This window comes from Rhipicephalus sanguineus, chromosome 1 (genome assembly GCF_013339695.2).
Source record: "Rhipicephalus sanguineus isolate Rsan-2018 chromosome 1, BIME_Rsan_1.4, whole genome shotgun sequence".
Lineage (NCBI taxonomy): Eukaryota > Metazoa > Arthropoda > Arachnida > Ixodida > Ixodidae > Rhipicephalus > Rhipicephalus sanguineus.
The window spans coordinates 272,595,986-272,623,227 of record NC_051176.1 but is presented as its reverse complement, the minus strand read 5'-3'; the positions used below and the strand labels follow the sequence as shown (position 1 = coordinate 272,623,227).

The 27,242-nt window shown below is 42.8% G+C and overlaps 2 protein-coding genes across 3 annotated transcripts in view; both read left to right on the top strand.

Moving 5' to 3' along the window:
• Positions 1-6,930, top strand: part of LOC119378985 (spermatogenesis-associated serine-rich protein 2) — a 44,925-nt gene extending 37,995 nt beyond the window's left edge. For both annotated transcript variants that reach the window (XM_049411834.1, XM_037648110.1), the window contains exons 14-15: positions 112-161; positions 5,013-6,930. In XM_049411834.1, coding sequence (XP_049267791.1) covers positions 112-161; positions 5,013-5,447 — 485 coding nt within the window. In that variant the 3' untranslated portion in view covers positions 5,448-6,930. The remainder of the gene's footprint in view (positions 1-111; positions 162-5,012) is intronic.
• A 7,820-nt stretch (positions 6,931-14,750) lies between these two features.
• The window catches only part of LOC119378984 (armadillo segment polarity protein), a 55,888-nt gene continuing 43,396 nt past the window's right edge, over positions 14,751-27,242 (top strand). Inside the window, exons 1-6 of the mRNA XM_037648107.1 lie at positions 14,751-14,936; positions 15,680-15,745; positions 16,108-16,229; positions 20,493-20,598; positions 21,820-22,007; positions 22,079-22,383. Of these exons, the coding sequence (XP_037504035.1) occupies positions 15,700-15,745; positions 16,108-16,229; positions 20,493-20,598; positions 21,820-22,007; positions 22,079-22,383 (767 nt within the window). The 5' untranslated portion in view covers positions 14,751-14,936; positions 15,680-15,699. The remainder of the gene's footprint in view (positions 14,937-15,679; positions 15,746-16,107; positions 16,230-20,492; positions 20,599-21,819; positions 22,008-22,078; positions 22,384-27,242) is intronic.

Sequence of the window (27,242 nt, the reverse complement as noted above, 5' to 3'; positions counted from 1 at the left end):
ATAGTATATTAAGGGGTGGGAAAGGACACTGATGGTGAGGGGGAGGGAAATGAGGAGGGGAACACTAGTGCGTAGCTGCCCCAATTTTTATTTCTCTTCGTTGTTTTTCAGATTCACATGATACAATGAAAGAAGAGGAGTACAGGGGAAGAAAGTTTGAGGTACGTTGGATCTTAAGTTTTACAGGTATCCTTGTGCATGAGACAGTTTTATTATTATACGTACCCTCATGGTCAGCAGGCATTAGATGGGAGTGGCGAGTTATGAATTACAAAAAAAAGTTTAGATGCAAATTATATTCACTGAGCATAGAATTACAAATCCATTTTGCTTTGGCTCAAATGTGGATTATACCATTATTTGTGACTATCCCTATACATGCAATGCTTATTTACATTTTGAAAGTGAAATGACCAAAAGGACTTCTTGGGCGAGTTGGTGACTGCATTGCTTAGGTACACTTGACTGTGGCGCAAAATACATTCCGTGAAAAAAGGGGGAAGAAAAGAGAAGAAAGTGAAGCGCCAACTACCGACTGTTTAATGACACTCCGAGAAACGCACAGGAAACAAGAACACTTTCCACACATGCGTGAAGAGCCAACGTGTCTTGACAATGTCGCTCCGCGTCATACATTGGCTCTTCACGCATCTGTGGAAAGTGTTTTTTCCTGTACGTTTCTCGGAGTGTTATTAAGCAGTTTGTAGTAGGTGCATCACTTTCATCTCCTTTCTTCCCCCCTTTTTTCACGAAATGTATTTTGCGCCACAGTCAAGTGTACCTAAGCAAAGTGGAGTGAGTTGCTTAGTGCAGTACAGTGAGTACTCTACACATGTGGTTCATTTTAAGAAGCAAAGCTGAGCCGACATTGCCAGTTCTTTCATTGCACATTCCATGGTGCCACAGAAAGTAAGTTCATTTCTAAGGGAACACTAATGCTGCTGTACTTCATTACACACTCTCCGCTGGCAATAACACTGCCTACTTCTACAAGTAAGAATGCAAGCATTGCGAGCTCCTCGTTATGGAGTGTTCCACTTTGGACCAGTATTTCCTAATGCACACTACCACTAGCTTGTCTAACAAAATGATTGTGGAGGCTCCTGGAAAGAATATATTGTCCATATGGCGCACACACAGAGACTGCACTACACCAAGAACTGACAGCCTCTCTCTATTAAAGGGACACTAAAGGCAAATATTAAGTCGACGTTGATTGCTGAAATAGCGGTCCAGAAACCTCGTAGCGCTGCTTTTGTGCCAAGGAAGTGCTTATTTTGAAATAAAATCACGTTTTTAGTGGTCCGCATCGCGTTAGCGCGCTTCAGATCTCCCGCCTGAAAATACGACTCTCATACGTCACTGCTGCCGTGCCCAACGTTGCCCGCTTTTACTGCGCGGCCGCCGACACTAGCAGCAGCCGAGCGGAAGTAGCGGGACCCACAGTAGCAACAACGGCGCTGCGGCAAAGACTTGCTCGGATGGGCACATTGAAAGCCGTAACCAAGTTGCGGTTGGTCTTGTAATCCTCAGTACGAAAGTGCAGCGAGCACACACGCAGACTGTTTAGCACACTTGCGCAATGGCATGACACTAAGCCACTTCGAGCGTAAGGGTTCATTCCGCGGCACCCAGTGAAAAGACACACCGGTTTCCTTGCTGCAGCACTGGCGTTGTGCACCATTCGGGCATCCGGCAATATCACACGCATGCGGCATTTTGTCGAACTTTCTCTCAGAGCGACTTTCACGAGCGCGCAAAACACGCACGGCAGTACGTGATCCCGAAACTACCACTGAGACGGGCGAGGCACAGTTCGGCGAAAACGGAACCTTTGAAGCACGCGCGCCGTTCCCCATGGCAACGCCACGGAGGTTTTGTTTTCCATGAATCAAGCGGAAACGAACAAATAGCATTTTATTACGTCTTTTGATGCTCGGAATGTTCTTTTTTTACTGCTGCTAGTTTGATTACTAGTGATTTATTGTAGGCCGACTTCCCTACGTCATCGAGATCACTTCGAAAATGTCCCACTCGTGGCGCTCATCATGTGATACATTTAGCTTAATTTCTCGGTAAGTAGGGCACTGCTGTTGATAATATTGCCGTTTTAGAAATTGTCATACATTGGGCTTTCACTCTGACATAAATTGTTATTTGCCTTTAGTGTCCCTTTAACAGCCAGGCCCCCCACACATTTGCTGATGTTGCAACATCACTGGCTAACATGCCTTGGGAGAGGCCTGTTAGCTTGGACATAGCTTTGTAATGTGATGCCCCATCATTCCATAGTAAAAAAAAGGTAGCGTGAAGCAGCAAAGGTAAGTAAATAAGATGTTGCACCCTCTTCTTAAAAATGAGGATTTATTTTAAAAGCAGGTATGAGAGGGCCAGCATAACCAACGGCACAGTCTCCGCAACTGAGCAATCGCCATTTTTTAAAAACCAGAAAGCAAGAGATACTAAAAGTCCACGGTGCAAGCGTCAGAACGTTATAAAGTAATGACAACATTACTTAGCTAGGGGCTTAGCCTGTCTCTAGAAAACTCTCTTTGCAACAAAGCCACTGTTGGCACGCTAATGTGCACTTGGCCACCATTCTTTATTACTAGTGCTTCCATTATTTTGCGTGCCATCTCATCCTTCTGCCTAAACATACCAGTATTGTCAATAGGTAAACAATTCTGAACAATTAAAATGTGTGACTAAATTCAATCCACATGCTCCATCCACTTAAACTGTTATTTTACTCCCTTAGTTAACATTATGCTGTCTGGCCTATGCAGACTTGCCTGCAGCACATGGGAATCTGTTATACGAGAGGTTACCCAAAAGTAACCGTAATAGTGCTCTGCTGGGCGGTACTACCACAGTACACAATTTTCCTGCGAGGCGGGTGTTGCACAACTACTTTCAAGTTCGTTGCATCCAGTGGCTTCTCCCAGGAAGGTTTTCTCTGGGTACAGTGATTTTTTTCGTGAAATCAGTTTCGCACACTCTTCGTTTTTTCGTGATGGCTGATTGAGGTGATCAGCATACAGCTGCAAAATATTTTTTCTTGTTCTAGAAAAGTGCCTCAGAAACTGTTCAGATGTTAAAGGACCCCTGACAGCGAAATTTTTGTTGGTGACGTTTTTGCTGTAATTTGTAGCTTTGTGTCTGGTAATCTCTAAATTAAATCGTAAATGCTCTAGCGTATCGTACAACTAATTCTAGCGTAGTTAATTGTGACCATTTTAGCATCACTTCAAAACGCCCGCCTAAAAACCACAAGAAACTGGCGCCCCATACGGGGGAGCGTCAAAGACCACGTGCACTCAAGCTGTGGCGACGTTGACAGCGCGGTTTTCAAATCGGGGCCCCGCGCGCGGTAGAGATTGAAAGTATGTGGGTGCCTCGGTATGGGTTAAACCTGTTAAGCGCGTGTCCCCTCACGAAAACCTACCTCGAGAGCAGCCCGACAACAGAGCCAGAGGGGTGAGGAACAATAGGCCTCCCCGGGTGCCAGTCGTCGTATTGTGCACGTGCGCCCCGCAAACCTTCTGTGACGTCCACAATACTTGCTTTACTCGTGGAACGTCACACGGGGCCTCTATCTACGTCATACCAGGATGTCGCAAGGTGCAGCCAACTCAAGTGAGCACTCACGCTTACTTTAAAACCAAATTAAGATATCTTAAAAGCAACGTTCGTCACTAATAATCGGTCAGATGTGCCCCTGTATACAGGAAAGTCAAACAACACAAACATCTCGAGGTTTCAATTTTGGTGTCAGGGGTCCTTTAAACACTGCATGCAAGGAAGGCTGCTATGGGAAAACCTTAAGGGCTTGAGTGGTTTTCTCGGTTTAAATAATGGAAAAAGCTTATTCATGACAAACCTCGTTCTGGACGCCCGTCAACTTCATGATCGGTTGAAAATGTTGCAAAATTTTGTGCACACGTGCTTCTTGAAGACTGACGACGGACCACAGAAGAGTTGGAGAGGTTATCTTGTATATCTTGGTGCTTGGTTTGGTGGATTTTAATGGAAGATTTCGGAATGAGAAGGGTCGCTGGGAAATTTGCGTCCAGAATTTTGACGAATGAGCAAAAAGATAGTCGAGTGGACGCATGCCTGCTTCAATATAACAGCTCCAAAGTGACTGACCCAGACTTTCTTCCCAAGGTTTTTAGGTACTTGTGATCAGACATAGTGCTGTTCTTACGACCCCAAAACAAAATTTCATAGCCGCACATTGTTCACTTCTGTCAGTTATCACAGAAAATGAGGAGCACACAAAACTGATTTCACGAAAAAAATCACTGTACCCAGAGAAAACCTTCCTGAAAGGAGTCACTGGATGCAATGAACACAAAGGAGCTGCGCGACGCTCGCCTTGCAGGAAAAGTGTACACAACAGTAGCTATGCCCAGTGTGACCCCATTCCGGTTACTTTTGGGTACCTCCTCATATTATGCCACTTGAAAACTGAACAAATATTTTTCTGGTGCTTGACACTACATTTATTTACTGGTGTTGATTCTTGTCAGGTTTCTTGTGGACTGCAGTGAATATCTTGCCGAGTTTGTTTGCAGCACTGAAAAAAAAAAAAAAGAACACCTGTATGCCAAAAGAAAAACCTACTTTTTTAAGCCTGTGCAGCACTTTGTGAACATAGGGCATAACAGTGGCATTTCTTTTTTTAGTTTTATCTTTTTGTTGTTTTGATGCTTCTGCTATGACTTTTTAGTTTCCCTTGTGTTCTGGTTTCTAATAAGTGACGATTTCCCACTCATGGCGACTGCACTATTGTCTCTGCCGGCCTTCTAATATCTGTTCCTTTGAAAAAAGTATGAGTTGCGAGTGAGCGTTTGTGGTGTGTTGTCTCTTCCTCTGCCTATTTCACGCTACCTTTTTTTTTTTATCGTGAAGCCATACCAACTAGCCTTTCCCCTTTATTAAATATAGATGGAAATTAGACATTCCGAATTAATGATTAGGCTTGTTGATGAGATGCTTGTCTCTCGCAGGGAGGTGGTGGCTATAGTCGTCCCTCAGATGGCCGTTCCTCCAAGGTGTACACCAATAGCCACCGCAGCACCTACCCTGGCCAGTCACCTGGTGGCCCTCGTTCAGGCAACTACTCACGTGGCGGCCGTGGCCGTCGTCCAGATGACTCACGCTATGGAGGGCCAGACCGTGGCGGTGGCCGGGGTGGATACGGTGGCGGAGGCCGGCCTCATCGCTACAACCAAGGTGGCACAGGTCGAGGCCGCTACACAGCCGAGGTGGGCCGCTACACAGCCGAGGCGAGCCGCCACACAGCCGAGACGGGCCGCCACACAGCCGAGGCAAGCCGCCACACAACCGAGTTGGGCCGTCACACAACCGAGTTGGGCCGTCACTCATGGGATGAGGACAGCACTGGGAAGCCATCACCGGATGGATTGAATGGTCAACTTTAGGCCATTAGTCTTTTGTTTTTGCCCTTGGAGCACGATTGTCCCATCTCCCCACTCTGGATGTCCCCATCTTTTTTTGTTTTCTTGATTCTGTGGAAGTGCAATATTGTGTCCAGGCACCAGGAAGTGTACATGTGTGCCCCCTCCCCTCCACTCCTTCTCCCCTTTTCTTTCTTGCACTAGTCTGTGCATGGTTCTCTATGGCTTGTGCCAAATGACAAAAAGGCATAACCTTGGGTTTTTTGTAGTGTGTGCCTTAACACTGTTTGATGTGGGACCTCCTGAGAGTGCTGTAAGGGCTTGATGTGTGCTGGCATTCTTATGGTTCATCAGCACCTTGGCACAGTCTGAGCGTTTAAATGTGTTCCCCATCTCGTAGGAGATCTTTTTTTTTTTCCTAGAAGTGCACAGTGCATCCCACCAATCTTACCTGTTCCTGCCCCGGGCCCCCACTGCAGATTCTGAACAGGGCTATTCTATTTGATGAAAGCTGTTTCCTTCACTTACCGAAGCTGCACAATAACCCTACCTCCATTCGCTCATGTGCTATGTTGTGTGGCGGCAGGAACCTTAGTTGCTGTGTTCTGTGCAGAGCTTTTTCCTGGTAGGTCAGCGTCTCAAGGGACTCTTACTACACTTGGTTGTTTCACCTATGTTCTTGCATGCACAGATAAAATTACTGAGTTTGGTTGCTGGCCTCTCTTGACTGTTATTTTTATATATATATAAATATATATAGATATACATATATTTTTTACTGTGTTCTTAAGTAGGTCTACAAGTCTTCCTTTGTTAGAAATATTTAATTCTCTCTGGCATGTACATCTGTATATACATAAATATTATATGAAGGTTGTGTACATAACTAAAATTGGGATGAATTGTGTGCACTTTACAAATGTAATGCTAACCCTTTATACCTAGCATCTAATCTGTTCAGGATCTGTGCAGTTTACTGAACCTAAGTTGTAGCAAGAATTATGTTACACATATTTTGTATATTCAGCAGTGTGTGGTGTGGACTATGTTATTATAGTCGAGTACACTAACTGCTTTTTATGTCACTCGTTTTAATTATGTCTTGAGCCACTGAACAGGACACTAGTTATCACTTTATACACTATGGAGTGCCTTTAGCAGCTTTCTTTTGTGTTATGTACTTTACATCCATTCCTGGATATGGCTGTTGATACTCATCTAGGTTACAAGAAGGGTGAAAGTGCCCGGTTTTATTTTTGTGTTGCAAATGTTTCGAGCAAGAATTTCCACATATAATTCCTGTGAATGCACACTATTGTCCAAGTTCTATTTAATACTTTTACCTAGAGTGTTATGTGTCTGTATATTGACATGGAAGCAGTCTCTTCCTTGCGAGCACTTTTGTTCATGCATTGCAAGGCAGTTAACCCTGCCCAGCAAACAAAGTAAAGTGTTGCATTTTGGTACTCTGTCCACTGAACAAAATAAAAGTTGCTTGGTGCCTGTGTCTGCCTGGTCTACCTGTGTGTTTTGGGACTTACATTTTATCTCAACATACTGCTGCCACAAGGGGCTATTGCAGAAGCAGGGACTACATGACGAATACAAAAAAGAAAAATTCTTTATGCAATGCCAAATCAGTGGTTCGCAAAATGCAAAGAAATTCAACAGGCAATGAAGATTATTCATGATCACTTAAAGCATTTGCTTAGTTAAAGTGTCATGGTGATTGCACATATATATATTAGAGCTGTGCGAATAGCAAAATTTTGAGTGCAAAGCGAATTCGAATATTAAAGTGAGAGTGCGAATCGAATCGAATATTTTTCGAATATTTCTAGAATATTTTTCGAATACTTCGAAGCGAAATTGCAGAAAAAGAGAGGATTCCTAAGCATATTCTTATGAGAAAGCAACATGAAAGTGTTTCTTTTCGCTAGGTTGAAGCACTGGCGGGGTGGTGTTTCATAGTTGTCTTATCAAGAATGAGGCAATGTAGTGGCCAAATTGTATTTATGTACATGATGTGGTGCAACCAAAGTGTTGCCAACAACACTTTACACGTGATAGGCAAAGATGCCATTTCCTCAGCCTCTCCTCCTCTTTCAACTTCTGTGGAAGCCCAACTGATGTGGCGGACAAGGGTGTGCTCCCTTCAAGCCCGAAGTTCCAAATATGCCTCGTAGACGTCGATATATAACATCTGAAATTTTGGATACTAAAAAGCTTCGGCGGCCGATTTTTCGGACTTCCTGCCCAAATTTCAGGTCCAAAACAGCATTAATTGAGCCCCCACCTCTGCCGCATCCAGAGGCGTAGTCAGAAATTTATTTCGGGGGGGGTTCAACCATACATTATGTATGTTCGTGCGTGCGTTTGTGTGCATGTATATATACACATGCAAAATTGAAAAATTTCGGGGGGGGGGGGTTTGAACCCCCCCAACCCCCCCCTTGGCTACGCCCCTGGCCGCATCTTTCATCTCCATGTTGGAACCAGCGTTTTCTTGAGTTGGTAAATTTGCGACCGTAGCAGAGCGTGAAAGGCAGCTTTGACGCAATACCGGGGTGTGATGAGGTGAAGCATATTGAAAATCTAGGGACCACTTCCAATCGGACGTTGACTGTCTCTTGGAAAAATTCGACCGTAACGGAGCTTGAAAGGCAGCTTTGCCGCAATACCGGGGTGTGATGAGGTGAAGCATATTGAACATCTAGGGACCACTTCCAATCGGACGTTGACTGTGTCTTGGCAAAGTTCGACCGTAACGGAGCTTGAAAGGCAGCTTTGCCGCAATACGAGAGTGTAATGAGGTGAAATATATTAAAAACCTGAAGGGGTCACTTTCAATTGGGCGTTGACTGTATTTGTTTTTGGGAAGTTCGAATAGTAAAATTCCAGTGCGAATCAAATCGAATAGCAAACACTATTCGAAAAATATTCGAAATTTCGAATATTCGCACACCCCTAATATATATATGTCTCTCGTGGAGTGCAGTGAACATCATGATCCTGCCATCAGTACAATGTACAGGAGAGAATCCCTGCAAAAGAACAATGTAGGCAACATGCTTGTTAACCATTACCATTCAGTGCTCATTAGAGGGCCCTGCCATACTTCTTGAACATAGGCTGAAAGCTATCTGTAGTTGAGGCTTGTGTTAACATGCAAGCTAAGTACTATTGCACTGCATTCATCAGGGAATTTATGATTTTGTGTCTGACAGTCAAAAATCACTTGCTCTCCTTTGCACTGTCCCCTTGCTATGCAGCGAGCAGGTGAATACCTGATTTCATGAATGGCAAATCACAAAATTTAAGTGGCATGATATTCAGGAGACAACAGCGCCCAATAGTTGGGTGATTTTATGATAATTTTATTAAAAAGGTGCTACACCGGTCCCTCTCTATAAAGTACGAAAGTGCCATTTTTTTCAACGTTGCGCGAGTGAATTACAAATGCATAGAATGTTTCAGGTGTCATCAGCATAAAAAGAATCAAGACCTACAAAATAATTCTCTGCAAAGTTCACAGAGGTAGTTGCAGCCATCAGAAATTGTGTGATGATTGCCATTGAGCCCTAGTTGACCATAGTTTGTTAGCTATAATATCGTTTTCTCGTAACCTTATATTGGATGTTAAAATTATGGAATTAAACCAGTCAGTGCTTCAGGCAATGTTCACTCGGCAGGAATCGTCATTTATTTATTTATTTAGCCTTAACTCCTCAGACTAGCACATTCGTGATACGTAGTGGTAGAAGTTGCGGTGATGGTGAGAGACATTCTGGGAGATTGGCTGAGAAGTGAGGTAGCTGAAATGTAATCATCAGCCTGCCTATTTTATGTCCACTGTAGAACAAAGGTCTTCCAACAATCTCCAGTCCCCTGTTTTGCACAATCCAATTCCAATTGCAATATCAAAGATATGCAAACACAACAGATGCTTTTAAAAATGGATATGGTATGTTATGCTGTGTAGTTGCCGATCATCCTACTCATGGTGACCAGGGAACCTGTGGTTGGGGGGGGGGGCACATTCTTTGGAATGGGGAGAGGACAGTACTTCTTAGTGAAACGTGGTCTGTGAATGGGAGTTTTTGGCGAGACGAAACACGGTTGAAAGCCGGCATTAGCTGCCCTTATTTGCCCACTGATCCGCACTGCTGTCTTGCCATCTCTTAATGTTACACCTCGCATTTTTCTTTTCATTGCTCCGTAGTCCTTCACTTTTTAGAGTTTCTTGGTTAACCTTGAAGTTCCTTCCTTGTACATTAGTGCGAGCAGAATGAAACAGTTGTGCACTTCTCTCTTCAAGCTGCTGATCATGATTTGGTAGTACTACTTGCCAGATAAACTCCAGCCCGTTTCAATATTTTGGTGAATTTCTTTCTAGTGATCAGGGTCCCCTCTTAATAGACCCAGATAAATGTACTCTTGCCCAGAGGTTATTGAGCATTACCTTTGTCTTTCGTTATCCTACCTTAACCCTTTTCTTGTTGAGTCCTCGGTCATTTGTTGCAGTTCATCACGAACATTGCTGAAAAGCATAATGTCATCTGCAAAACATAATGTAAGTTGCTGTGATATTCGCTGTTAATATTTGCTCCTAGTCCTTCCCAGTCTAGTTGTTTCAATACTTCTAAGCTTACAGTGAACAGCATTGGAGAGGTGGTGTACCCTTTCCTGATCACTATTTTGTTGTCTTGTGCAAAAAACTAGGTAGCTGTGGAGTATTTATAGCTATTCGCTAAAGTATTCTCACATGTTTCCTGTACACCTTGACGATGCAATGCCTTCGTGACTGCTTGTACCTCTACCAAATCGAATGCCTTTTCTAGTCTATGAAAGCCATATATAAAGTGGTTTCTTGTATTCTTCAGATTTTTCAATTACCTGATTGATCACATGGCTGTCATCGATCGTAGGATACCTCTTGGTGGAAGCAGCCTCTTCTGTGGATTGACTGTAATGAAGTTTTTTAACAAGGTGTGGGTTCGAGCTAGTTGGTACTATGATCACTACTTCTTGCGCAAAATTTTTTCTAAGACGACGGATGAGTCTGTTTCGTCCGTCGTGTCTGTTTCGTCCGTTCGTGTCTGTTTCGTCCGTCGTCTTAGAAAAAAATTTTGCGCAAGAAGTAGTGATCACGTAATGAAGTGTTTTTCTCACCGTATTCGAAATAGCTTTGCAGATATTTTGCATTAGAATTAAACTAAGCTAACAGGTTTATAATTCTTCAATTCTTTAATGTATAAATTATATCAAAGGAAAGCTTTCTAGACGAACTTTCCCGAACGTCTCCTGACTGTTCTGCTCTCTTACTGAACAGCTCAGTCAAAGAAAACAGTAATAGTACACCAAAGATGTGATCCAGCATTTCTTTCTGCATAAAGAGCCCGATGCACTTACCACAGGCCACAGCCATCAGTGGAGGTACCAAGAAGGCGCTTTCCAAAGCATTTTTCCTTGCCTCATGGCACCAAATAGGCACAAGGAGCACACCACTCTTGGAGATGAATGTAAGGGAAATGTGCGTGCAATGAACGAAACCTCAATTTGCAAAGATGACTGTGTCCCCTCACTTCGCGCTGTTAATGTATTGTGTTGCCCTGAGTTGTGTGAAATTTGTGTTTGTTGAATTTCGTTGCAGTCAGGCATTTTGGTTACCTCTTTCCGATATTTTCTTTCTGCATTAATTCCTATATTATTTTTGCCATGTACTGTTACCTACAACTGTAACAACATAATCGGTGGTTTTCTACCAATGCTGTAAACGTTCCTCGCTTATTGCTGAAGGACCAGTTACTACTTCCATCCACCTTAAATCCCAGCATTTCTGAAAGGTGGACGTCTTTTACAGGTCTCACTGGGTGGATATCTTGGCATTTCATTATGATGTGCCAAGTAATTTCGTGCTTCTTTGTGCTCCAGTATTCCTTTTTTCCTCGGGCACTAAGCTCAGGCCTCAAATAGCTAAACAGCTGGCTTTTGTGTATCATTCTCCCCTTTTAATTTCGCTTCTGATCTTTTTGGTCTTCTGGTCTTTTTTGCTTCCATCATTCGCATCCAATTTGCTATCTCTGTTCGAGCACTCACTTTCTTCTTGATGACTCATCCCCATGAAACGCGAAACCTCTGAAAGCATCTCGAGATGCTACAAAGGGCAACAGATGTCTTGTTCAACGAGACCTAAAATAGATATTTTTCAAACCATGACCTTGGCACCTCAAATGTGTAGCAGATTTTATATTTCAAATTTAAGCAATGGTGGTGTCACCAGAGTGTATACTGGCACACAAGTTCATAACGTCCACTTTGAGACCTTCTTCAGAAATTTCATCTGAAAGCGCGAGCTCATATCATCTACCTCAAACCCTTGTTTCGACATCTTGTCTAAATGTGCAAAAAATGTCAAAAGAGCGATGACCTTTGAGTGGAAAAGCCCACTCGGTGCTGAGCTTCAGTGCTTACGTTTGCCTATTCTTATGCCCTGCGTCGGCCTTGTTTCTGATGTGCACTGCCATCAGCAATCAAAGCAACAAGTTTAAGCACCGACGAGAGGAAACTATGTAAAAAATATCTCCACGTAGAATCTCCTTTTGGAGTTGTTGTAGTGATATGTAAGTGCAGAGTTTTATTGTAGGAAACTTGGTTGCAGCCTTCTCTGGAATGTTGAGCGGCATCAGCATGGCATCTTTCATCTTTCCAGCGTTCGGCAGTGTCTAGAATGGCCAAAATGAAGCCAGCATTGAGTGGAAAAGTCCACTCAACGCAGAACTTTGCGTGTACTTTTGCTTGTTTAACTTGTGACGTTTATATGCCAGAGTTTGAATGCAATTCTATTTAGGATATGACAAATGAAATGAACCCTGGTGCAGAGGTATAATCATTTGGGCACTCGCATGATTTCTGTTTGGAGGGGAGTGTGTTGGGGGCCGGGTGTTGAAATTTTGTTAGGAAATCATTATAGTATTTAAATTTAATAAAGAGAGCAAAAATTAATTTTAGTGCTTTTGACGTTCCAAAACCATGATCTTATTATGAGGCAAGCTGTAGTGGGGGACTGTGGAATTGAGCTCCTGGGTTTCCTTGCAATGTGTACCTAAAACAAGCAGTCTTGCATATCGACCCCATTGAAATGTAACCACTTCAGCCAGAACAAAATCCTTTGAGCTTTGTCTGGGGACCAGCTTTCGTGGTGGTCCACTGCTAAAACTTTTGGGGAAAAAGAGTAGAATCGATTTAGAGTGTAGGACAATCTTTAATGCATACAACTGCATATGCGTGAACATTTTAAATGTGTAAGCATTTTATGCTGACCCAACAAGGAAATCTGTCCGCACATCCATCACATAAGACATATTGTCATAAATAAGTTATTGTACAAAATGAAATAAATTCAAAAGGAAAAAATGTTAATGGTGGTGGGTTTCGAACCTACTACCCCATGCTCAGAAGCTGAGAGTATTATTTACTGAGCTAAACACCCGCACTCGCAGAACGTGAATATATCTGAACCACATCAATGTTTTGTACCGGCGACTGTATAATTCTGGGAGTGGCTACAACTGCCATTCTCTACTCCTGTTGGTGCTTGAGTATAATACAGCTTTTAGAATAGGGCACAAGATCGACACACGTATGCACATTGAAAGACAAACAATAGGTGCTCGTCTTGTCTTTCCTCTGCGTATGTCAAGTTACAATTTGTATCCTTCTTCTGAAAGCTGTTTCACCAACTATCCCAACAAGAAATAATATTGTAGAGGTGACTTGTAAACCAAGACAGCAAAGGAAGTCTTCATAGCTTAGAAGAAAAAAATATTGATGGTAGAATATGATCTATACAGAGGAAAATGTTCAACACAGCATAAGTGGCTACTTCAACATTCACAGTTATTTTGTGCAAGGTGTTCTGATGCTGAATGCATCCAGAGAGGATGTGTGGCTGCCTGTGGAGAGGTTTGTATTAAATTTTGGCTGACTGTATGGGAAATTTTACGACAAGTTTTTGGACTGTTCTGTGGAGAAAAGCTGATGCAAATCTCAGAACGTCTACCGAGCTGGTGGATATGCTTTGCGCAGCGCAGAGAAAACAAGCAACAGCGTGAAAAACGGGACACGGTAGAGATGGACTAAATGCTGTCTGTCTCTGTCATGTCCCGTTGTTCGTGCCGTTACTCGTTTTCTTTGGACATGTACCAACTGGCCCAAGTAAGCACTCTAGTTGAGCAGTGGCCAGCTTTGAAAAGTTTGTGACATTGGGTAATATGAAATCTCCAACTTTATAGGTACTTATCAATTAACAAATTAAGATGCTGTAAATGCATGTGCGAGCAATATATATATGGAATGGATCGGCAATAAAACTATATTAACTGAATTATTTGTTTTATTATTTACAGACAGGTCTTGAAAACGGTATATCGTGACTGGATCGCTGCATGTGCTGTTAGCCAGTAAGGCTGTGAACTAAAATTATAACTGAAAACCTGAATTGCTAGAATAGGGAATAATTTCCTTGCACGACTTGGTACAGCTGCTGCCTTGACAAAGACACGCCCACTTGTCGAAACATTGACTCCAGCGACATTCCCTGTTTAACTATTTCTCATAAGTACACTTTGCAACACCGTGACTTCTTTCACTTTCTTTTTGCATTTTAATTAGGATTGATTAGTCATATATTCCTAAGTACGCATTGATTTTTTTTTCTGCTTTACGAAAAATTTAGCCGTGGTCGCACAAACCACAATTTAACTGCCTTCATTCAAATATCGAAAACGCTACAGCTTTCTATGTATGCCGTAACATATTCTCGAAGCTCCGTGCTTTGACGTCCGCATTCAAAACTAGCCTCTGTACGTGCGGCCTCTTCCTTGATTGGTAAAAGCTAACACTTTAGGAGGTTTAAGGGTAAAACCACCAACCAGTTTTATATATGAAGCAGTTATGTGGCGCAAATTACTGAGCGAGCTACCAGCTGCGTTTTTGAAAGTGCGAAAACGCGCGTCTTCAAGCCGCAGCGCCTCTACTACACGGAGTGCTCTACGGCTCTACTACAATTTGTTGTTTGAAAAACGGGTACGCCGCTAACCGCAGGACACCAGTCCAATGATGACTAACCGGAAATACTTCCGCGTGCTTTTGAGACTGAAAACGAAGGGGCGGAGTGCGATTAATACAACTGCTTGAATATTTTTTTTCCTAGCAGAAGCTTGTCATTTACTGATTACCAGTAGTAGAGAACAACGCTATGCGGGACTCTCTTCGCTCGCGGAGCACCCCTGCCAGCCCCTGCTCTTGGGCCACTTGGGCCTCTCAGGCCTCTCCAACCTCCCTGCTAGAGCGCGCTGGCTGCGCTGGCTACATTTATATTTTTGGTCACGTGGCCAAGTTTTGGTGTGCGATGGTTTCGTGACGCCATTTTCGGCTGAACGGAAACGCCAACGATAATCGACTTTTTTCGAACATTCAAGCGCAACCTCAGGCTGTGCTGCCTCAACTCTGGTAAGTTGAAGCTGCCGGTTTCAACTTTTACGCGCATGCCCTTGTTCGCGTGGATCGTGCACGTTTCGGTACAGTGGCTAAATACCTTCGATAGGCTTACACTCGCCGCACGCAAATCGGCTTTATCCGGGCGCAATTTGCTGTTGCCGGCGGCTTGTTTACTAAAGTATTTTACAATGTCGGTATTTATATGCCCTGTAATGGGACAGTTTAGGGAATATTTGTTGCAGGTCCAACAAACGGGTTATTTGACAGCCGCTAGCCGTTGTGAAGTGGTTATTATTTTTATGCGTATGGGTGTGCGAAGCGGTTAATTTATAATAAATACGTTTTACCAAGCTTGCACTGTTACCGATAGTTATACGCGCAGCGTTTTTGTCTGTTTTTCTGTTTCATTCTTCTGGCAAGCTTGGAACTTGGTGTGCCTGACTGCCACCGAGAGGTGATGCTGTCGTAGTTCTGTTGCTTTCATTTTTTTTTCGCAGATTTTTATGTACCGAGAAATGTATTCGAAGAGGGCGTATTTGCTCAGCGCTGCTCTAAATTTGAATTGCGACACACACAAGTACAGTACAACTGCTAAGCTCACTGGCTTTTACTTCTGCATCCGCTTTCCTGAAGCAGTTTTGTGCGGTTGTGTGAAAGTATACACATACGGTACTGCATCAGTGTTTCGCTTCCATGGACCTTGTTGCTTACCACTGTGGGTGGTTTCAGTTAGTGTTCTTACCTGTTTGTTGCAGGCGATAGCTGAACGACCGGAATGAGCTACCAAATGCAGTCGGGGGCACAACCTGCTGCGCGCTCAAGTAAGTTTCGAAACGCAATGGCTTCCGTGTTCATGTGGCGACCTGCTAAAAACTTCGTGCTCTTGATGAAGTTTAGCATTTGTGTCGTGCGACGTCAAACACAGTCTGCATTTTTTAGTGGTGCCTTAATATTTATTATTCACCGAAAGTGTTAAACAAAGTGCAAGTTGCAGCGCGTGGTCATCATTGCCCGGCACTCTTATTTCGTGAAGGTCGTGTTTCTGAAGGTAAATTCTTGATGGGCCGTGTATTTTAAAGCTTGCGACATAATTTCTTTTCGGTAAATTGTGCATGTTGTCTAGAAGCATGTGAATATATTGCCCATTCTAAAACTTTTTGTGCTTTATAACGTGCTTTTGCAGTGAGCCATGGCAATTACTCCAATCCTGGTGACGTCCCTGTCAACCCTAAAGAACAGACCATTCTCTGGCAACAAGGAAATTACCTGGCAGATTCTGGCATTCACTCTGGTGTTACAACTCAGGTGATATTGCTGAAAATACTAGTAGCAAACATTGCAGAATATCTATACATTAGCAGGGTGTTTTCCTTTTCAAGAGCCCATTTTCAGGAGCATTTAATAATTCATTGCAAACTTTCAAGAGTGAAAATTATTTCATGATTGGTAGCACACATTGTGATGTTATACTTATGAAGTCACAGTCGTGATTTTAAGGATAGCATCACTTGCAGCCTCTGAACATAATGCAAAAATAGAAAAAGTGTAGCCAGTGAGTATTATCAGTGCTCATCTTTGTGTTGTGGAATATTTGGCACATTGCGCAGGTGACTGAAGTTGTACAGGTGCAGAAAAGTGATACCTTGGTTAATGAATTCACTGCTTTATAAAGCGGGGCCAGCATTGTCACGATTGCAGGACATAATTCCATGCACTTGGTACTTCTAATTCAGTCAATTCATATTCACAGTGATGGAAGTGCTGCTCCAAAAGAGAAATGCTGCTCCAAACTGTAATTTTTGTTAGTAACTGCTCCGGACCTGCTCCAAAATGGCACTGGTAAATTGAAAACAATGAACTTTAAGCACATGATCATCCAGCAAGCCTAAAAGAAACAAAAAGAAAGCGGTCTACTATCATTCTATACTCGCAGACTTTTCTTGGCAATGAAGAAAAGGCTGCAGAGCCAAACTACGCATGTGCTACCACTGAAGAATATAGTCCCACAGTTGCGTCCGTGTTTTCTGCGTGAGAATTAAAAACATTACTATTTTCTACGGGACACCGTTTGAAAAGAGGTGCAGCATGCACCAAGGAGATATAAAATTTATATTTGTTTTACTTTACGCAGCGTCATTTCATGTTTTTGCACGTGTGAGAATGTTGCACCTTTTACGTGCACCTCACAGTCAAATTAGCGTCTTCGTCTTCAGGTGAGCCTTTGTCACGCTCTAGCTTTTCCAATGACTCACCAAAGGAGCTTGTGACGAATTTCACTAACAAATAGCTGTCTACGCAGACGAAGCAAATAGTATGCAATGTTATTATTCGACCATGGCCACTCGAATAATCGAACAGCCGTCACAGGAGATACGAATGGTTCACAAACTGAAACTAAACTCGAAACGCGTGCCAAACCGGACTACTTCACGGAACAGTACATGTGCAGTAGCTCCGCCCCCGTTGCCTTTCCTTCATTGCCAAGGTATAGTATGTATAGTATGCTAGTATGGAGTTTCTATACTAGCTCCGTACTAGTATGTCGACAATGCCACAAGTAGTGGCATTGTCACATTTATCACTTTGTCAGCTCCGGTCTCATTTTTGCCACAAGAAATGGCAAGGCTGTTTTTTCAACCTATCTGCACTTAGTTTCTTGTTTTTGTTTTTTGTTTTGTTTTTTAGTTTTAAATGCAGGCTATTTTGGTCAAATATGAAAATAACAGATTGCTTTGCTCTATTACCGATTATAAACTGCTGTACGTGATTGTGGTTTCTTTTATGATTTGGGGCTTAGCTTTATCGGTTTTATATCATTTCTGCCGCAAGTACACGAAAATTTAAGCATATAGCTCATCTTACTTAGTGTTTAGCGGCCACCCCATCTGTTTAATTATTTGTTTGTTGCAATTTGCAGTGATAACTGTATATGCAATATGTTAATAATAAGTATTAATACTTATGAGATGCTTAAGTAATGCGTTAAACTCCAAAAGTCGTTTGGAATATTTTGCCATCTGCTCCAAAAATGCCAATAGCTGCTCCAAACTAGCATTTTCTCTGCCCCAGAATGTGCTCCAAAAAGCAAAATGTCGCTTCCATCACTGTAGTCAAGTTTTGCCATAATTAAAAAAAAAAAAAATTGAAAACAGCGAGTGTTAGAATCATTGTTCTGCTTTGAGCATTGCCATTTCTGTTGTTGAATGATTTGCTGAAACTTAATCATTTATCTACTTGCTGTGCCTGTTGGTATGGTAACATCTTCTCTAGAGGTACAGCCATGTTTGAGGCATTTTGTTAAGCTACATATAGTAGCTACATTGTGGCAGAAAAGTTAGTGTGTATGTAGCAAGCATACGTGGGTTTTCTGAGAAGCTTACTGAGCCAGCATTTGCAGCCAGATTTGCCTGACATATCTGTAATACCTGCTTCATATGCTGGCTTCTAGCAGTGGATCCGTCAGTGGGGGCACACCTGTGTGCACTTTTCTCATTGTGATATTGCCTCTCACAGTGTTTGTGCCACATTTGCTCCAGCAGCCTACTTCTTGGCGGCTGCTCGCGAACCGCACGGAAGTGCGTTATAGTTCTGTGTGCTGACGTGATCGAGCGCTGCACTCGCTAGGTGGTGATAGTTGCACCCGGAGGCTTGTCGTTTTTGAAACCGAAACTGACTGGTCGGTAATGAGGAGCCTGTAATTATTATCTGTTGCACGCTGCAGCAAGCGATGTGCAGTGTTATGACTAACAGGCCTCCAGCAACACATTGCAACAAAAAAACATGAGGCCATAATTTTAACACGAAAGTGTTTTATGCCGGGGTCCACCACGGCTCCACTGACGCATTTCCGTCACGGATATGACGTTTAAAATATAAAGACTAACATATGGCAAAGAAAAAACTATTAAGAAAAAGTTCTGTCACCGGGAGTCGAACTTGCGACCTCTCGATCGCCAGCGCGCAGCGCGAAACGACTCCGCCACAGACGGCATGTTCTCTGCTCTGCTACGGCGAGCTATTTATGTACACCATTTGCCGGTGGCGGTACTCGGAGATCGGCGGTACAGCGTGTTTTCGTTATCCCTAGCGAGATGGCGCGAAGGGCTCGAAGAGCGCGCTTTAAAAGTCGTCCCCCACGCGGATTAGCGCGCGCCTCGACAGGGCGTGGTCGCTCGTGCGGGCGCTTATCTCGTGATCTCGGTGGTTTGTACGACTTGCGCTCTGCCTGCAAGTTTCCGTTGAGAGCACGAAGGTCGCCTCGCTCACTGCAGCGGCCGCTTTTGCGAAAGGAGCGCGCTGCTCACACAGAAATAAGTTACAACTGTGACAGTTTGTGCTCATCCTGTGTATGAGATGCTTCTGGGTATCTTTGAAAGAAAAGGCAGGCAGATCAATTGGTATAAACTTTATATGGGTCACTACTTTATATAAACTTTGTCATACTATAAATATCTGCATGGTTAAGAACACCGGGCCGAGCTCGGGTGGGCCGGAGCACAAACTTCCGGGCCTGTGCGGTGCTTTAGTGAGCATTACGCCATTCTGACCACAATCTTGTATGCTAGGTGTATATACATTACAACACATCCCTGCCCTCCAGGACACACATTGAGTGAGTTTTCAGTGTTACATCTCCGCAAAGAAATTAGGCAAGACGAACAAAGAAAATTCTGAAATGTGATTGTTAGTGAAGGTAAACAGCACAAGGGCTGCTGATGATGCAGTGGAAATAGGTGGTTCAGCTTATTCTATTTACTGTATTTGTACAGTATTAAGTGTTTGGGGGAAAGCGGCATGAAATTAGACAATGTTTTTACAATCTTCACCTACTTTCTTGGGACTGTAACTGGATGCTATAGTCAATTAGGTATATTTTTGAAAACAGGAATTGTAATTTGGGAATGTATACAGGTCCGTTTATATCATGTCATCAGAGTGCTTTTGAGAAATTTGAGAATTCTGAGAAAAGAGTTTTGTTTTGTGGGAAAATGCGAGAAGACCAGAACTGGTATGAATATGAGCATGATTATTACAGAGATAAGGCTGTCATTAAACTTCAAATGCTGCACTTTCATAATTGTGATTATAGCTGTTATTCATGTACGCTACAGCTTTCATATAACATACTACTCTGAGGCTAGTGCTTGATGTGACCAGCTGTGAATTCCACAGTAAACATATTGACAGCTGCTTGGATAGGTGATGTGATTATGCAATTAGAAGTGTACTCTTGATGTCCTGAATGAGGTCTGCTTGAAGTAATTAACGGTAAGTGGCCTATTCTTGCTGACTGTGACTTAGTAATTGATGCATGCAGAATGTTGTTTTTTAGTTTTTCTCTGTTGAATTCTTGCTCTTCAAATGCATGGTTCTTATGAAACAAAATTTATTTCAAGGGAGCATTGATGTCCTTTACACTCTCTCTCGCTCATTGGTGTATTGCTTACGCAGAGTGCAAACAAAGCAATTTCCCTTATTTTCTACTGCAACAGGGCTTGTTTTTGGACCTGTCAGGCCTGCATTTATGTTGTCTTCTACTAGAAAGTGTTCGTATCAACCTTTATGCAGGCACCCTCCATAAGTGGCAAGGAGGATGACTTGGGTGATGAGCAAATGGTTTTTGATTGGGAGCAGCCTGGCTTTGGCCAAGGGTTTACACCTGACCAAGTAGATGGTGAGTGGAGTTTGCAGTTTTTGTTTTTAACTCTCTCCACAGTTATACCAGGCTGCAGGGGAAGAAATATGTTGTTGCTACATGTGTACAGCCAGCTCCTGCCACATGCAGTGCACATGGCATAGTTTGCCTTGTGCAGCATAAACAAAGTGTCACAGCTACAGTGCCTTGGTGTTGTTCGAATGACTTGCCATGCTTACATGAGGAAATTTGCATATTTAACTTTTTCACCAGGTTCTTTTTCTTTCCTTCAGTGTTGCAATGGCCCCAGTACATGCATGCCATCTATTAGGACAGTTTGATGAGAGTTAATCACGTATGCTGTGATGATCCCTCAGTGACCATGTTTCACTGCAAATCATGCTTGATGACATTAAATTCACAGCTCATGTATTCACTGTTTTACTGAGTCTCCATACTTCATACTTGAATTTAACTCTGCCTCTGTAAAGGTTCTTTTGTAGCAATATTTTTTTTTTCTTATTGTGCATGACGTGCATTTGCTAAACTGCATTCTATTTCTGTATTCGTTATCCAATAGAAGACTATGCTCTATAAAGTGTTCAATACAATGCACCTAACGAGTGCACCCTAGTGCCTCTGATCATTTGCACAGGGGGGACTGTTTTCATTGCGCTCTAACCTTGGTGGCAATAAAAAGATGCTAGAGTGGTCCTTGATTGTATCATGGATGACTCTAGTGGCTTTTCATTACCATTCAGGCTACAACCACTTGAAAATAAATGCAATACAGCAGAGTGGGTAGGCGCTGCACTGTTTGCGTTTCTTTCCATTGCGCTGGTACATCTCTGGGGCCATGATGAGCTAAACTGGCTGCCACACACACACACAAAAAAAGGCAAAAACCTGATCTGCCTTAGGAGCTTTGTTGTGCATTGCAACATCTTACAGGTGTGTATGCTAATGACTGGAAATTCAACCATTGGCCACGAGCACCGACAGTAGTTTCAATTTATTGCGTCCGCCTTCCATTACAGCAGCGGTGGAATTTTGTTACATAACATTCTTTAGTGCATTGAAGCTAAGTATTTAAAATGTTCGTTATTGCTGCTAAACTAACAGAAATTGTCTCTAAACATGGCAACAAAATGGCTAAAATCGCAGCACTGCTCTCGAAACCAATATCATGCACAACTGTTTATTGAACAGAACTAAAAAATAATTTTATTAATGAGTATACTTAAAATTTGTTTGTTTCAGAGATGAATCAGCAGCTGAGCCAGACTCGATCGCAGAGGGTGCGCGCCGCAATGTTTCCCGAAACACTGGACGAAGGAATCGAGATACCGTCGACTCAGTATGACCCTGCACAGCCAACTGCTGTGCAGCGTTTGTCTGAGCCGTCGCAGATGTTGAAGCATGCTGTCGTGAACCTCATCAACTACCAGGTACAGTGCTGTCTATTGAATACCAAGGGCTGCACTTTGTATGGGCTATAAAAATTGTGCCACTCTTTTAGGATGATGCCGACCTGGCTACCCGAGCCATTCCAGAGCTAATAAAATTGCTGAACGATGAAGACCAAGTTGTTGTTAGTCAAGCAGCGATGATGGTCCACCAGCTGTCGAAGAAGGAGGCCTCTCGCCACGCTATCATGAATTCTCCGCAGATGGTAGCGGCTTTGGTAAGGGCCATGTCCACGTCCAATGACCTGGAGACCACTCGATGCGCTGCAGGGACCTTGCACAACTTGTCCCATCACCGCCAAGGTTTATTAGCCATCTTCAAATCTGGAGGGATACCGGCTCTGGTGAAATTGCTTAGGTGAGCACATTTCACATTTGTATGACTTCGTCTTTACGTTAGTCCTGCTGACAGTGTGCATTTTAATTTTAACGCTATAATGCTCTAATGTGTAGACCAGGCTTCTATGTATGGTATTCAGTATTTTCTAATATTTGATCGAATGTAATGATAATCAGTGTTTGCTTTGTCTCAAATTTTAGTGTTAGATGTTCTTGAAGTATTCAAAGCAACGAATATGCATATTTTTTAATGTTTGATCAACCTATACACCTCATGTGTGGTTTCATGGCAGCACAGGCCATGCTGCCGTGAAGCCACACCTCAAGGCAATGCTTGCTTATTAACTGCAGCTCAATTAAACTTTTTTTAGTACAGCCTATGTGTGCAAACTACTGTAAATTTTAAATGTGCTGTATTGTACCACGTATAACCTGTAGAAATTACTGTACACGGTTGTTTCAGAGGCTGTGTCTGGCTTGATCCTTCAGACATATTGGTGCAAAACATTTTTTAAATGGTGGCTGTGAATACAGTGCCATTCACTTAACTTGTACTGCATACTGCAACTTTTGCTGTTGATGCAGTTAGTTCTTTGGCCATACTAGTAGGCAGTGGTCATGCCGGTAGACATGCACTGAAGTGGACTGCAAACTTTCGCGGCATATTTGCTGTTAATCAGTGATCAGGCCCATAATCAAGCATGTGCTCCAGACTGGGGACCACGAAAGTGGCGAGCAAGCCTACCCAGTTTCTCTGTACTTTTATAGCTAAACTGGTTAAGCTCATGTGTAGATAAGTGTAGTATAACACAGCATGAACTGCTTGTCATGCAGTCAAGGTTGCACTCAGCATTGCACTGATGCACAATGGGTGCATGTGAATGCAGTTTCATCATTGTCAGCCTATCATTTACACTGCAGGACGAAGGCTTCAACCAATTATCTTTAACCCACAGTGTCCTGCACAAGCCGATTCCATTTTATGCCTGCAAATTTCTTAATTTTGTCGCTCCACCTAACACTTTGCCAGCCTTGGTTGCGCTTCCCATCTCTGACCACCGGTTATCTGTCCATCTCATGATGTGACCTGCCTAGGTTCATTTAGGATATCGGCTACCCTTGTTTTGTTCTATGATCCATTCTGCTGTTTTCCTCACTTAAAATTGCGCACATCAGATTTTTTATTCATTGCAGGCTGTATGGTAAACTTCTCAAGTTTCTTTGTTATTCCCTAAGTTTCACGTTAGAACTGGCAAAATGCAATGGTTGTGCACTTTCTGCTTTAGTGACAGGGTAATTTTCCGGTCATGTGTCAAGAATGTCTCCCATATGTGGATCAGCTCATCCTTTGGTGAATTTCTTCTACATGAGTATGCTTCTCTATGAGTACTTGGCTTGGAATACGTACTCGTTACAGATTCGAGGGTCTGTTTGTCTGTTGCGAACTCTTGTTCTTTCACTGGACCACCTAGCATGCAGTTCGTCAATTACGTCAACATCCTAGGACTAAACACTTGTATCACAGATTTAGAAAACTTTAAAAAATAATTTTAACTATCTTTTAATTTATTTATCAGCTGCAAGAACACTATTGGATACGTAACTGAAAATACGCACATTAGAAGTAGACATGTTTACCATATTGTTTGGATGCACTTAATGACAAAGCACTGACACAGAGGAAATTCCCCAACATGTTTATATGATGCACATACTGTATCGCGTTTGCAAATTGTTGCTACTAGTACAGTTTCAGCATAGTGCAGAAAAGAAAAGGAAGGCATACCTGATTGAGAGAAGAGATGAAAAAGTCGTGAACATGGGGTGTTGCTAGAGCCAGCATTTCAACAAGTGGACTTTTCTTCAAGGCTACAACTGCTGTGACACCCCGTGTTCACGAATTTTTCATCTCTTCAAGCTTCAATCTTCCTCCTGAACTTCTTCCTTTTCTGATTGAGAGAAGGTATACGTCTATCTCCTCACGAAGCAACAAACAAAAGTTCCAAGCAATGCTTAAAATGTGTGCAAATGTTATAACATAAGTAGCTGACTGTAATGATATAAGTGAACAATAGTGCGAGGGTCGACTGATCCAAGGCAGGTGACGTTCAGTGCTCGTCTGGCTGTCTTTAAAGGGACACTAAAGGCAAACAATTTGTGCTAGAGTGAAAGGGCAGTGCTCGAGAATGTCTAAAACATCAATATTGTGCACAGCAGCACTTACTGACCAAGAAATTAAGGTAAATGTAGGGCGCCATTTGTGCCACTAGTGGGACATTCTGGAACAAGAGCCCGATGACTTAGAATGTCCTAAGTACAGTTAATTAGTGCTCAAACCACCCATTATAAAAAAAGAACATTGCAATTGATTACAAGACTTGATAAAATACAGCTTGTGCATTTGTTTGATCCACAGGGAAAATAAGTGTTTGTGGTTACCGTGGAGAACAACATGGGTGGTCCAAAAGTTCTGTTTTTGCTGGGCTGTGCTCCACTGATGCAGTGGTGCATCAGTGGTAGTTTCGTTATTCCACTAGAAGCCAAAGTGCTGGCTGTAGTGCAATAAAGGGTGGGCAAGGCAAATGCTGTCACAAGGCCTTTCTGCAGCGGGCGACTTGAAGTGTGCTAACAGTGTAAAAACTACTAAAATGGAATTTTCTTTCAAACTCAGCATTTCCTTGGCATGAAACAAGCACTACGAGGCTTCAGGAACGCTATTTCAACAATCCACATAGACTGAACCCATGTATGCTCAGTGTCCTACATGTAGGACGCTTCTTTGATGTCCTTTAAAATCGCTATAGCGACTCAAGCAGGTGTCTGCCTAAACGTGTGCTATAGCTTACACATTCCTTGCCCTTACTGTTGTCATGTATGAACTACTTTATCTGGGCGAACGTGTACTCTGTATGGGGAGGCCATGGAGCAGAAGAAAATTTAAGTTATGACCCTTTCTTTGTCTTCAAATTATTGCGAAAGATCCCACCAGTCTACCATTCAGGCAAAAAGTCATTTGGTAGTGGTGACCGTACTGTTACCCTAATTACAAATAAAAATTTTGTACGTTTTGTTTAGGGTACGAGTGCCCCGTTTGCGAATTAAAATGCTTGTTTTCTCAATTTTTCCAAGTTCAGGCATATATGGATTAATACTTGCCTTTAGTGTCCCTTTAAGATGTCTTGCTGGTTTTTGCACACTGCAGAAATCCATGTATCAATAGCATAAATATTTTGAAGCCACTTAGAATATCTGTGCCTGAAATTTCTTTATCATCCCCTACATGTTCCTTGGCGTTATTGTCTGTTAGTTCCCATTAATATGGTGTCTATCAAAGAAAAACGAGCCCTTAAAAGTCATCTTCGTTCCTTCATTCATAGTGAGGGTCTCGTTCTGGCAGACTTCATGCCTTCAGGTAGCATGCGAGGGATTATTAGTCAGCTGCCAGCTCGTAAAAGGATCACGTGCTGCGTGATGCCAACAGGCAGAAAAAGTGTTCTACACTAGCCGCCATGGCTTCAATCGGCGCTGACTAACACTCCTAGGTTTAAATGCACATATATACCCCATAAAGTGGATGAGAGGATGACCGCCGCCATAGCTCAGTGGTTGAGCATCGCACGTATTATTCGAAGGTCGCAGGTTTTGTCCCTGCCGGCGGCAAGTTATCTTTTCGTCCACTTTACTTTCTTCATATTTATATCATAATTACTGCAAATAATATCCCCTATACTTTCCTTGGCATTATTGTCTGTTAGTTCTCATTGTGTCTAACAGAGAAAAACGAGCCCTTAAAAGTCATCTTTTTTTCCTCCTTTGACACGAAGTTCTTTGATCTTGCATTGATGAAATGAGATGCCATGGATGGTTTGACGTACTGGTAGGTATACAATATAACTTGTTGGTACCATATGACAATTTCCAATTGCTGAAGTGTTTATGCCATATACAGTAAAAGCTCGTTAATTCGACACCCGTTAATTCGGAAATTCGGATAATTCGGACGGCTCTATTGGTCCCGGCCGAAGTGCATGTTAATCTATGGGGCCAAACCTTCGTTAATTCGTCAGAATTGGACACCGCACCGCTTAATTCGGACAAATGTTGACGGCTGCCGCTACACAAAAGTGTGGTAAGGCAGCGCTGGCACCACTGGAGCGAAACCGAAACCTCAGTGCCATCGCTATCGTCATCAACTAGTGGGGGCGATCGCAGCGTCACCGAACGTCGGCGTCTTCTTTCTTCGCTCGCAAGGAGGTTTAAATAAAACTTGCTGGAGTGGAGGCCGCCTATACTTACCAATGGGCCGCAGTGAAGCCGCGCGGCGGCCATCTTGCCATAGGCAAGAAAGGGGAGCTGAAGCGCGCCCGCCGCGCTGACCGCGTGTTTCCGCCGTGGTTTTTAATGGTTATAATAGCGAACATTAAGGGAGAAGTTGTCAAGAATAAGAAGCGAACTCGCAGATAAGAATGTGGTCAGTTTTATTCTGTTTCTTTTGGCGTTTTCCTTGCAAGCATGCACACCGAAGGGCCTGTATCGCTGTTTTTTTTTTAATAATTATCCTCGTAAGAGCAGACCTCACTTCTCGGCATTCATTTTCCTGTTTATTTCGTTCGTCATGTGACGGAGTCTTATGCATATATGGAGTTCGGCCACTTTCTTTGAGCGGAATATAAATGTGGGTCCAAAGCACCGCACTCGATATGCTCATCGAGAAGGATATATATTCGTCAAGGCTTGAAAGCCATCTCTTTTCTCAAGACAAGCTCAAAATCTCCAAAAAGAATAGTTTTGGTTTTGCAAGGACGTGCTTCAAGGGCATTCTTGCAGTTGACACTATTTCAATAGATACAGCTTTTTCGATACCATTTCGTAGGCTCG